This window comes from Sander vitreus, chromosome 22 (assembly GCF_031162955.1).
Source record: "Sander vitreus isolate 19-12246 chromosome 22, sanVit1, whole genome shotgun sequence".
Classification (NCBI taxonomy): Eukaryota; Metazoa; Chordata; class Actinopteri; order Perciformes; family Percidae; genus Sander; species Sander vitreus.
The window spans coordinates 1320905-1334628 of NC_135876.1; the positions used below are offsets into that span (position 1 = coordinate 1320905).

The 13724-nt window shown below is 39.5% G+C and overlaps 1 protein-coding gene across 6 annotated transcripts in view; it reads right to left on the reverse strand.

Annotated features, from left to right (window-relative positions):
* slc12a7b (solute carrier family 12 member 7b) overlaps positions 1–13724 on the reverse strand; it is a 108452-nt gene that overhangs the window by 28524 nt on the left and 66204 nt on the right. For all 6 annotated transcript variants that reach the window (XM_078281173.1, XM_078281174.1, XM_078281170.1 and 3 more), the window contains 7 exons: positions 12988–13134; positions 8482–8536; positions 7388–7518; positions 5446–5687; positions 4567–4778; positions 1285–1452; positions 1014–1112 (listed from right to left, as the gene is read on the reverse strand). In XM_078281173.1, the coding sequence (XP_078137299.1) occupies positions 1014–1112; positions 1285–1452; positions 4567–4778; positions 5446–5687; positions 7388–7518; positions 8482–8536; positions 12988–13134 (1054 nt within the window). The remainder of the gene's footprint in view (positions 1–1013; positions 1113–1284; positions 1453–4566; positions 4779–5445; positions 5688–7387; positions 7519–8481; positions 8537–12987; positions 13135–13724) is intronic.

Genomic DNA, 13724 nt, shown 5'->3' on the forward strand with positions numbered 1-13724 from the left:
CTTACTGGCCCATAGGTAAGGTAGTCACTAAGGTAGCCATCCACAGATCCGGTTCATCCTAAGGATTCACTGTGCCACATGTATGTTTAACATAAAAATATTATTTATAAAATCATGCCAACAATTAATATTTTCATAGCTTAGTATTCTATGCACCATAAAAAGGTACGTATAAAGACTTTAGGCCGTCCTACACGTTATTGTAGGCCCAGTTTAATACGCAACTTAATTTTATACAATATATGTAGTAGGGGGTCCCTGCTCCGTCTCTCTCTTAGTTAAGGGGTCCTTGGCTTAAAAACATTGAAGACCCCTGTACTAGGCACCTGAAGGCCCAGCTGATTAAGCTAGAACAACATTTTTAAACCTACAGTTCTAGCCATGTGACAAGATCACACATTATCAGTGTCACAACAAGGTTTTACCCTTGTGTTGGCTTCCCGCCCATCATGTCCTCACAGGTCAAAATAGAAAAATTAACACTTTTTTTTTAACGCTTTTTTCAGTGATTCAGACATTTTTTGTGACGTTTTTGTTCCTTTTTTTTGGACACTTTTTTTCCACTACCACCAGTATATAAGCCATTAACACCAAGCTACTACCACTAGTTTTACACTTATTTTTTTGGGGAATTCATGGTCAATAAACCTCATTTAAATGAAATGATACCTAATTTTTGAGTTAAAAAAGCAGAAATTATGAATTATTTTGACTAATATTAGAGCGTATGTTGATGGATAATCAGAGACTTGTGTATGTCAAAGTTTAGTTTCAGGATACTGTTTTGAAACCATTTCAATTTTTTTGCTTTAAACATTAAACATACTATGAAACTGAATAAAACACTCAAAATTCAATGAAAATAGTGATCATTAATTGTACTTGCGAAGGGGACGTTGTAGGGAACTATCCATGCTATTTTTTGGGGTAATTTGGTTAAAAAGAAACCCATATTTCTGTTTCATATTTCTGAAATCTGAAAACCCGAGGACAACATGAGGGGTTAAGGATACAGATGAAGGAGGTGGTAGCAATAGCCAGGATGGTCCCAATGGGGATAGACTTCTGGGCATCCCGCAAGTCACCTGACCGGTTTGAACCAGCCATGATACCTGGAAGGATGTGGTGGTGGGGTGGGGGGGAGGGTCACAACAGAAGATCAAATCAAACATGGAATCTTAACAAAACACAACTCTATTCTGTGGTTTTCTACCATACTGTGTGTGTGTGTGTGTGTGTGTGTGTGTGTGTGTGTGTGTGTGTGTGTGTGTGTCATAGTCTCACCAGTGACCGACGGGAAGTAGATGCCGACTAGCAGTGTGAAGAAGGTGGTGATGTCATTGACCACATAGGGCATGTAGATGTCCTGGGCAGAGTCACCTTCCCCAAGAGATAGCAACTTCTTGTTTTCTACCAACATACCCAGAGGGCCATACTCTGACCACAAATTTTCTACAATAGAGACAGGAACAGAGTAATTAGTAGCTGCGGAACAGCCAGTGACTCAAACATGTTTTCAAGAGGTTCATTCAGTTTTGTAGACCTGAGTCAATAAAGTACACTTGACTGGCAGTGAAGTGCCAGGTCAGAAGTGATCCAACAGTTGGTGCTAAGAGAGCACTGGTAGTTAAAGGAGGCGAGGGAGGCAAACTGATTACAGCTTATGATTCCACTAGTCCAGACTTCTAAAGAGTCAAAAAGTAAAACTATTTTAAATCAGAAGAGGGGGGAATAATATTTCAGAGAAAGAGGATCAGGATACAGTATGGCCAAGGATATATTTGAGAGGGACTGTTGAGGAACAAAACTATAATTAATATAGTAAAATGAAAGCAAATGGAGATGGGAGAGAGAGAGAGCACAGCAATCACATATGAAATCAGCCAGCACCTGCACACGCTTGCGGCAGATTCTTCACAAGAAATATGACAGGAATGCATTTGTACTGAAGGTTTAGAGTAAACCTAGTTCGTCATGGCCAACAGTTACATAACGTAAAGAATGTTTAGAGTTTGCACTGTACTTAATAAACCATTGCAGTCCATGACAGGTACATTCCTACTGACATGTTAGTATTTAACAAACATTGTCTGAGCCTCTCCATTTATCTCTTTTGTAATAATTTCAAAAGTTCAATTTGACTGTCAGTATGATAGGTGAAAAACAAATTCTGGATAATTTTGACAAATATATACAAGTGAATTGTGTGTGATGCATTGGAAAAAGTTCAAAGTATTGTAGAGGAAATGGATCACTGCTAGGCCTGTAACAATTAAAACATCTTTTAGCGGTTTCTTTGTTTAACTGCAATTAATTGATAACATTAGCTAAGGTCTTAAGGCAAATGCCAAACTGTAATTATATAAGTGATTATTAGTCTGACTATGTTCATAGCAACAGAAATGACAACGGGGGGGTACAGTTGGATGTTTTATGATAATAAAGTGGCATAGTTTACTTCATAGGCTGTGTATTTGTGTTTTTACTTTATCTGGGTCACATGACAGTGATATAACCAAAATATGTACTCTGGGGCACCATGGTAGCTCAGCTGGTAGAGCGCACATACAGTCAGGTCCATAAATATTGGGACATCGACACAATTCTAATCTTTTTGGCCCTATACACCACCACAATGGAGTTGAAATGAAACGAACAAGATGTGCTTTAACTGCAGACTTTCAGCTTTAATTTGAGGGTATTTACATCCAAATCAGGATTGTAGGAATTACAACAGTTTGTATATGTGCCTCCCACTTTCTAAGGGGTAATGGGAAAAAGTAATGGGACAATTGGCTGCTCAGCTGTTCCATGGCCAGGTGTGTGTTATTCCCTCATTATCCCATTTACAAGGAGCAGATAAAAGGTCCAGAGTTCATTTCAAGTGTGCTATTTGCATTTGGAATCTGTTGCTGTCAACTCTCAATATGAGATCCAAAGAGCTGTCACTATCAGTGAAGCAAGTTAGAGTTAGAACCATCATTAGGCTGAAAAATCTAAACAAACCCATCAGAGAGATAGCAAAAACATTAGGTGTGGCCAAATCAACTGTTTGGAACATTCTTAAAAAGAAAGAATGCACCGGTGAGCTCAGCAACACCAAAAGACCCGGAAGACCACGGAAAACAACTGTGGTGGATGACTGAAGAATACTTTCCCTGGTGAAGAAAACACCCTTCACAACAGTTGGCCAGATCAAGAACACTCTCCAGGAGGTAGGTGTATGTGTGTCAAAGTCAACAATCAAGAGAAGACTTCACCAGAGTGAATACAGAGGGTTCACTACAAGATGTAAACCATTGGTGAGCCTCAAAAACAGGAATGCCAGATTAGAGTTTGCCAAACAACATCTAAAAAAGCCTTCACATTTCTGGAACAACATCCTATGGACAGATGAGACAAAGATCAACTTGTACCAGAGTGATGGGAAGAGAAGAGTATGGAGAAGGAAAGGAACTGCTCATGATCCAAAGCATACCACCTCATCAGTGAAGTATGGTGGTGGTAGTGTCATGGCGTGGGCATGTATGGCTGCCAATGGAACTGGTTCTCTTGTATTTATTGATGATGTGACTGCTGACAAAAGCAGCAGGATGAATTCTGAAGTGTTTCGGGCAATATTATCTGCTCATATTCAGCCAAATGCTTCAGAACTCATTGGACGGCGCTTCACAGTGCAGATGGACAATGACCCGAAGCATACTGCGAAAGCAACCAAAGAGTTTTTTAAGGGAAAGAAGTGGAATGTTATGCAATGGCCAAGTCAATCACCTGACATGAATCCGATTGAGCATGCATTTCACTTGCTGAAGACAAAACTGAAGGGAAAATGCCCCAAGAACAAGCAGGAACTGAAGACAGTTGCAGTAGAGGCCTGGCAGAACATCACCAGGGATGAAACCCAGCGTCTGGTGATGTCTATGCCTTCCAGACTTCAGGCTGGAATTGAATGCAAAGGATTTGCAACCAAGTATTAAAAAGTGAAAGTTTGATTTATGATTGTTAATCTGTCCCATTACTTTTGGTCCCTTAAAAAGTGGGAGGCACATATACAAACTGTTGTAATTCCTACACCGTTCACCTGATTTGGATGTAAATACCCTCAAATTAAAGCCGAAAGTCTGCAGTTAAAGCACATCTTGTTTGTTTCATTTCAACTCCATTGTGGTGGTGTATAGAGCCAAAAAGATTAGAATTGTGTCGATGTCCCAATATTTATGGACCTGACTGTATCTAGAGGTTTATTCCTTTACATAAAAGCCCAGGGTTCGAATCTGACCCGTGGCAATTTCCTGCATGTCTTCCCCCTCTCTCCCCGTTCATATCTAAGCTGTCCGGATGCTTAAAGGTGGAAATGCCCAAAAATATCTTCCTGGTATCCTGGAACTCATTCAAAACTTTAATGTTTCAAAAAAAGTAAGAAATATTTTTAAATTTGACTGAAAGAGACAATTATATTGTTAATCTCATTTATTTTTGAGACAATTGTTTGCACAGCAACATTTATAATTGTTACAGCTCTACCCACTGCTAGTCAAACCTCCAGAGGAAACACTGTGTTCCAACCTGAAATGACTCCGCTGGCCAGTCCTGGGATGCCCTGCACCTCGGTCACATTGTTTTGGACAAAATAGTCGTTGCAGGTGGCGTTGAGCTCAGGTCCGTCACAGAACAGCTTCCACAGCTTGGTAGTGACGGTCACGTTGTCTATAACCACCGTCTTGAGACAACTGTCAAAGTTGTGGTTCCGCAGAGTGCGATTCCCCAACATGCAAACACTGTGTGGAGGAAGAGAAGATAAGAGAAATACACAAACTCTGAAGAAGGCTGTTTGTGTCGCTATGCATGGGCTGCTGCCCAGTTCTATTTTTTATTTGCTAAGATTTCAATATGAAATAGCCATTTAAATAAATGCTTTTTTTCAAGAAGACTGCCTTGGACCTTTTTTCTCTTCCAAAGAGCACCCTCATGATTTGCTTGAACTTCTGAGCACTCCTGACTTTTTCTTTTCTTCATAAAGCCGCCTACACATGATAGGCGGCAAAACAGCACACCGCTCGGATTTGCCACTTTGTGCTGCACTCAAAGTTCAAATTATTTCAACTTTGACCCAGTTGCTGCTGACCTTTCGAAAGCGCTGCCAATGAGATAACAGCTGCCGTTACCTAGCAACAGGAAGCTTCCTTGCCACCCTTGATGACGAATACCTGCGCTTTGCTCTGCGCCCTACCTAGCGGTGCGCAGAGAGCAAATGGCTTATCATGTGTAGGCGGTTTAAGAGTGATACATTTTAAAATGGCACGCTTATTAAACTGACAAAACATAACCGTAGCACATTGAAATGCCGTCTTCATTAGCCACTACGGCAGGCTGACAAATCTAATCTGGTGCTATTTTTGCATCGTACGGTTCAACACAACATTGGAGGTTATTGTATGGACTCACGGAAAGTCTGGCGGCTCAAAGATGGTCTTGATGACTCCAGCATAGATGGCGAAGATGGAGAGAATGACACAGGCCAGAAAGACTAGTGCCAGCTTGTTGACATATTTCACCCCTACGAAGACGACCACGGACATCAGTGCTAGACAACAGGTGCCGTAAACACGCATGTTATTCAGCAGGGCATCCACCTCGTCCTCCTTTCTCTCTGCCACAAAGATGGCTGCTTTAGGCACAATGTAGGTCTGAATGGGGAAGGGCAAGGGGAAGGACAAGACCAAAAAAAAGAAGAAGAAAAAGAATATGCACTTATTATTTTAGGTTTTTCTTCTTATAACTAGAGATGGTCCGATTACATTTTTTGCTTCTCGATACCGACCCTGAACTTGTGTATCGACCAATGCCAAGTACCGATCCGATACCAGTGTGTCGTATATTTTATTATGTTTTAACAGCTGTATACTACTAACCCTGTATGGATGTGATATGATTTCTATCTTTGTTGTCAGCCTGGCTCAGGTTAAACTCTTTGTGAAACATAAACAAACAGAAACAATGAACGCCGTATAATTTCATTTTATTATCAAGTTTGACAGTCAGCTATAACAGAAAAACAACATCAATAAACTCATGTAAAGTAGATTTTCTTTGGGTCTTAAAGGTCCAATATGTAATATATGTACTGTAATAAATCCAAAAATGACACCAATGCCTCATCAGATAATAAGGAAACATGTTAAGCTGAAATACTATCTTTTTTTGACAACAATGCTAATGTCAGTATTTTTTATTTTTGAAATTTCCGTTCCGTGACGGTACTTCTGTTTGTGTTTTGGCCTGTGTCTTGTTATCTACAGTGTGACAGCCAGGCCGGGTTGCCAGATATACCTGTAGAAACGTAAACCCAGCACGCTACAGCTGTAGTACAGCCATGGATGCAGCACACAAACGAACGGGATCAACGGAGATAGATTCTACACGACCTAAAGAAAAGAACTGCATGTTTCTAACAGTTGCATGACCAGAGACGTAACAAACCCCGGGTAAATATTGGAGATGTATCTGAAAGACGGAGACAGCTTGAGGACGCTGAGTTGGCTAATTTCCTCCTGAACAGGTAAGCATTAGCTTGAGGCTAATTTATCACGGCTACAAGGGACGGGCATTTTATGTCATTTCAACATTTGTGTTTTCACAATGAATTATATAGCTAGAGTACCCGAGTTGGTTAATCGCAAAAACAATTGAGACACAGCCAGTGATCCCGACTGGTCCTGGCTAACCCTGCTAACTGCTAACGTTACCACGCAAGCAATCCACAGCTGTTTACAACGTGTAAAATGGTGAGTTATTTTAAGCCAAGAGAGGGAGGCTGTGAATCGGGAAGAGAGTTCAGTCGGGTGGAATAGGACGGCAAGGTTTTATTTTTAGTAGTTCCTAACCTGGCGTGTGGAGAGGACGACGAGGTTGTCGGGTTGTTTTAGCGGTTCCTACTGTAATTCTAAGCCGAAAAAGTGTGCCTGTCAGTTGGGTACAGAGCTCCGCGTGAGCATGGGCTTTTATGACTGTCAATATAGCCAGCATCTAACGTTAGCTACTCCGCTGTCTAACATTGTTGGATGCTGCGGTCTCAGCCTGGCAACCAACGTGAACTTCGAGTCTGGGCAGGAGGGGGCGGGGGAGACGACTCTCTCCAGTATTTCGAATTTGTAATGCAGTAACTATTTTAAACACTAGCTGTCAGTATTACATATTGGACCTTTAATTATGTGGTATCGGATCGGTGCATAAACTCTACCAGTATCAGAACATCTCTACGTAGAACGTTGCAAGTTTTACCCCTGAGCCTGAATAACATTCATAAGTGATGGACACACAGTGAATTGGAGCAAACGGTAGAGGATAGCCACTTTATAGAAGTAGTCGGCTCACAATGTTTACTCACCAGCAGAATCTCTATAGTACCAAGAATATACATGGAGCCAGCGAAGGTTGTGCCCAGGTAGAAACAGAGACCTACAGCTCCACCAAACTCTGGGCCCAGAGATCTGGAAATCATGTAGTAGGAGCCTCCAGCTGGGAAGCAGAGAAAGGAGGGAGCATAGTGGGAAAGGGTTTTATTAGAAAACGAAAACAATCTTCTCTTAAGTCAGCTTCTCAGGAACTTGTGGAAAGAAATTGTGAATTTTAAAAAACATCCATATTTACACTAAACGCTTCAGGTTTCTGCAAGTTTCACTAAGCCAAGTTTAAGACTTTTTTAAGCCCATTATGAATGAAATTTAAGACCTTTATCACAACATCAACATAAGCCCTAAATTCAGTTTTTTCAAGCCAAGTACCTGTAAACTTGAACTTCCACATAGCTGAAGAATAAAATCTGTTTTATGTCTGTGGTACAATCTAAAAGAGACTCGCACCAATAACACTAAAGCTGATTGGCTGCAATATAAGTAGCATGTTGGTCTCATTTGTAGTTGTAATTCAGCGAGATTATAATTGGAGTAGCGAAGGAAAGAACTACTACACCACAGAATAAAAAAAAAAAAAAAAAAGAGCATAATGAGGTAGCGTTGCATGGACGTAGGGAAATTAAGACCGGTTTCTAATGATTTAAGACATAGAACACAATACTTCAGCAAATGTAAGACGACTTCTTAAGACCCTGCAGAAACCCTGAAACAAGGTAAATTGTTGTCAAGGTTTTGGACAAGCTCGGGGACTTAAAACATTTCCATGTGCCTGAAATTCTCAGCCAGCGATATCTGCTATCAATCACCATAAAACAAAGGTGGAAGGAGAAGGTGAATTTTATTGGATACAAATATCTTATCTATAATTCTATTTAGAAACCAATCAAATAGCAACACTCTAACTGCAGCTCGAGCACATCAGCCTATTCCTTTTATTCGCTTTTATCCCCATAACAGACTACAATAAAAATAAAAAAAAGGAAAGTGATAAGACATTTATATTCTTTTCTGGACATCCCTCGTTTAAGTTTGTGAATATCTGACTTGGAGTACCAAAGCGACTTACCTGGCACAACACCATTAGTAGCGATTGCACTCATGGATATGGCTGTCAGCATGGTCTGTGAAAGAGAAGACCCGAATAAACGACATCAGAACAAAACTCAAATCTAAAGACCTTACACCTGATATTCCTTTGAAATGTTATTTTTTATAGCCAGTATTTACTGTTTAGTTCATTCTTCTTTCTTTATTTGTTGTGCATATAAAAAAAAAGAAGAAATATACAATAACATAATAAAATGCACTGGTGGGATAGAAAAAAACCCTGAGGGCTTGGAAAAGGAACCCGCCTAACATTGATATAAAAGACAGCTGTACATGCGTGCCACAAATGTACAAATAAAGAAATATTTAAAGGAAAGAAAAGAATACAAATTCCAGACAAGGGGTACTGCAGATAAAAAAACAAGGAAGAAAAAGAAAAAATATTACAGTAACACATATCCGCACTGCGTTCATACACTAAATTTACACCATCAACAGAAGTTGTTTAAGAAATATATATATATATTTTTTTTTTTATAAAGTATAAAGTGGACCTCTGTATCTGATTGAAAACTGGCCTCTGGTGTGATGACAATGGATCTGAGACCTAGTTACAAAGAAATTGTGAAAGGAAACGGAAAGTGAATTGTTACAAATTTGAAACACAAAAGGTACCTGAAGTTTGTTGATGTCAAATATGTTTAATAACTCCAGGTTTGAAATAAAGGGGCAGTGTGAGCATTCCATCTAGAGTACATGACCGTTCTAACAAATGTCTTTTTGTAACAAAAAGATGGGGTCCAGGCTGGATACTTGGAGGGCTTAATGTGGCATTTTAGCCTGTTCAAATACTTCTTAGGGGCTTATGCTCTAAATCGTTCAGATTGGTAATGGATAGCAGCTTTTCCATGAAATCATTCGGTGAAGTCCAGGATATTTACATCAGCCTGTTACCTAATAGTGCTTAGTCTCTGGATGAGAGAAAATGACAGAGCAGAGAGAAAGGCAGCAAGACAAGATAAGAGGTACAAAGAAAAGAAAAGAGAGAAAGACATGCTAAAAGAAGAAAGAGGGAGAGGAGAACGTGTGAAGGTGAGAGAATAGAAGACAAAGGAAAGAGGAGGAAAGAGGAGGAGGAAGGACAAGGACAAGGACAAGACCAAGATAAACCTTGTGCTGGGCCCCCGGTTTAAAGTGGCAGACAAGCTGGAGCTAAGCCAATTAAGTGAAAATGTGACCCCGGTTTCGCTGAAACCGGAAGCAGCCAAACACTAGTTTGTCTTGACCACAAATAAATCAAAGATGTTACAGCAAACGAAAGAACCCCTCCACACAGTTGCTAGTAGCCAAGGAGGACATGGAGGATTAAAAAAACATGACAGACTCTTCAGAAGAGGTCATTATCTTCACTCAAGTTTCTGCGTGGGAAAGTCACCGGACGCCACAATCTCCTGAACATAGTCCTACTGAGAAATCCAGAGAGAGTTGTGTGGAGCTGATAGTCTGAATTAGCTTTGTAGCAACTCATTTGGCAACGGCTTGAACGGAACGGACGTTCATTAATATCAAAAAGTTACGCACTAAAGCTTAAACAGTTATATGTAAATATTTGTTTCTGTATTATTGTTTGGTTTTTTTTAATGTTTATTTATATTATTTATTTAAGGCCAATTATTTCATGGATCCAGGATACTATGCATCCTGATAAAGTTGCCATGCCAATCTCTAGGTATGGTGAGGGGTATGTGATGATGTGGGGGGGCTATTTTAATTCCAAAGGCCAGGGGAACTTTATCAGGATCATAGTATCCTGGACCCATGAAATAACTGGCCTTTAAAAATAAAACTCTGCTGCCTCTATGGGAATTTTACATAGGGGTGTACTGACTTATGCCCCCCTGTATTTTAAGGAAGAACATTTATTTATTCACGATACATTATTCATTCACAAAGAAAATTGGTGTCCTTAAATATTGGATTTTTCCTCATTTTTTTTAATTAAGGCATTAAGATCAATTTCCAGAAGATGATTTTTTTTATTCCTCTTTTTAGTCAACTTTAGCATGGGTGTGCTAATCTTTTTCACATGACTGTATGTGTTAACATCATTACTGTGATTGGACGTAAAACTTCCTACGTCAAATGCAACCACTAACTTCACGCATTTCTTGATTGAAATTAACACACACTCCCAAAGCAAATGTAGGTGACAGGAGAAGAACTCTGGCTGTCTGGGAGATCAGTCAGCCAAATTGTCGGTAATAACATTTTATTTATTATATATTTTTTAAAGAGTTTATTTGCAAAACAACATCTAAAAGAAAACACACAACAGTGTGTAAATTCTGCAATGTAGCGCTAACCGACACAGCTGGGACCACCTACATTTGTTATCTACACTAAGTAAGGAAGCATAAAGAAGGATAAGCTAAGTGTAAGTGATGCTAGCTAGCTAAAGTTATCAATCTGCCTCTGTACCAAAACTTTTCAGAAATCTCTTCACCTCTCACCCAAAGTGATTTAGCGAATATTAGCTTTACATATTAGCTAGTTGTGTATATACTGTATGTTTTAGTTGTTTTGGTCTGGTCTTGGTCTTGACTCAGTCTCGATACACTCTGGTCCTGGTAATGACTTGGTCTCGGTTTAGGTGGTCTTGACTACAACACTGGTATCTGTTCTTTTATCACATTATAACATTGCAGTATGGCACGTGTGTCAAACTCAAGCCCCACGGGCCAAATCCAGCACTTCGTACATTTTGATCCGGCCCTCATATCAATTTCTGTTCACAATAAATTTTGGCCCGTTTCCAAACTACGCGACACTCAATACGCTGATCGAGAATCAATGATCAACTTTGAATTAAATCATGACCTCAAGAATCAAAAACAAAATCATACAGTTCCTACCCCTATTCATTTAAAGTGTTTCTTGTGTTTGTGTTTTGCAGTGGATATCATGCTGATGTGGATACATTTTAGAAAACCAGGTGCTGCCAGTGACCTTTAAAACACAAAGCACCAACTGTATACATGTTGTTGAGCAATACACCGCTCAAAGAACAGACTAATCATTACATGATGGAAAATATTTAGCATGCTGTGCTGTGTACTGGAGTAATGAAAACGGGTGTTTGTACTCTCAATATGTCAGTGTCATCCCTGGTCTCATCAGAGCCATTCTGACTCACTGAGCCTCTTTGTTTTCATCTTAAAAACCAAATTGATGTGTTGCTCCATTTGTAGCTCTTTAAGTTGCAATAAAACAGAAAACGGTTTGCAATGGCTTCCATGTCAACAGTAAAAGTAGGAAAGATGATTTAATCATGAGTGATGAATAATAAGAGATCATGAGACTGTTCTGAAGTGCACAGAGTAAATACTAACTGCTCTAAATTCAAGGCATCTGGATTTTTCACGAGTTATTTTTAGACATTTCTAGTGTTGGGTCTAGAGCACACAAAATATGACCTATAAACAGGTAGCTGATGTGGAACCATCAGTGCAAAGTCAGATGTGGTCTAAGCAGAGAAAACATTAATCTGTTTGACTAAGCTCTTATTATGTAACAGATGTGATGCAATGGAGGGTAAACCTTCCAAACGCACTTTAGCTAGATTGTAATATATGAAATGGAGTCCCCATCTTTCTTGGCAAACAGTTTGTACAGTTACAAAATCAGATTTTTTTTAATTCATAGCTTTACAGATGCAGTGTACTGGGTTACATTTTTTTTCATTCATTCGTTTCATTAACTAAACACACAATGAACAGAGTTCTGGGTTTGATTGCTTCTTTCAGTTTACGGGAATTAACTTAAATTTCAGGTTTAATTCTTAACTTTGCATATTTTGGAATGTGGTCGCTTTGCTGGCCTTGGCCATATTCAAAGTGAAATTGATGACGTTATACCATCAGAGCATTCCATTATCAATAAAAAAGCATTCAACTGAGATAGTACTCGAGGTTTTTGTTTGTACTTTCCCTGATTAAGCTGAAGTAATCCATTGTCTGCCCTGGGATTGGCAAATATAGCCACTGTGTGGGTGTGCATGTCGCTATGTTTCTGACACTTTGGAAATGGAGGGATTACATGGCAAGCTGCCTGCCAGGTACCATTAGGAGCTAGGAATGTATGGGAAATGGAGAGTCACAGTGACTAAATATAGCAGGGATCAGTGACCACTAAGTCAACTTGCCTGTCATTCATTACTGCTGTCAATCCAACATTTGCACCCGTCTGCCATTAAGACTTGAGGTGGCACTGTCCCCAGTGTCACCTCAACACTCAAGCACAAGGCCACATATTCACTATTGTGTGCTAATGTATTCTTAATGCATTAAAGTGCTGGATGTGTACATTAAGTACACATACATAATCGTGAATGCTCTAATGGCATAACTTTAAAACCTTGATATAGGACAAATCATCCTTTTCAGTTTGTACTGTTCATTTTTCAAAGCTAAGATGGATAAGAGTAAAAAAAAAAAAGACATGTAGGTCATAAGGGTTGAGTACTCACACAAGAGCAGCACAAGCAGACAATAGCCAGGGACTCCAAGATGCCGGCAGTGCCGACAATCCAGGTAAGACGCAGAAACAGGATGACCCCCAGTATATTCTGGAGGCAGGGGAGGTAGACGCCCATGAAGGTCCCCATCTGAGGGCTCTGTAGAGGGGTTGGGATGTACAGTAGGGGAGGGGGTGGGAGGGGAAAAGACAGCAGAGTAGAAATGAGATTAATGAATGTGCACAAGTGTGTGTTTGGTGATTAGGGCTAAAAAGGGGAGCGGAACATGAGGTGACAGCAACAATAGGCAGCAAAAGATAAGACAGGAAAAATAAGAGAAGAAGAATAAGTTTAATGGGGAACTAAAGGCATATCTAAAGGGGAAGTGAAACGGGAAGAAAAAAATGTGCAGACATGGTAATAGATGGTATGAGTCAACTCAGTTATTAGTAAAAAAACAAAAATCATGAAATCAAAATGTCTTTTCAGAATTGCAACAAAATGGACAATTGTTAGTTTTAATTTAAGATTAAATAAAAATTAAAAAATCTAAATACAATGCAGTCCATAACTTGAATCAACACTGCATCTGTTCTATATACATACATAGATAGTATTCTAATCTGAGAATCCAGATTTATTTTCCCATGCTTAATAATTTAAACTGTGGTTTTACTCAGGCACAATCTTGTTTTAACGTCTCTTTAATAGGGCAGCATCATCGTGTACAGGGAAATCCTCAGTTTGCA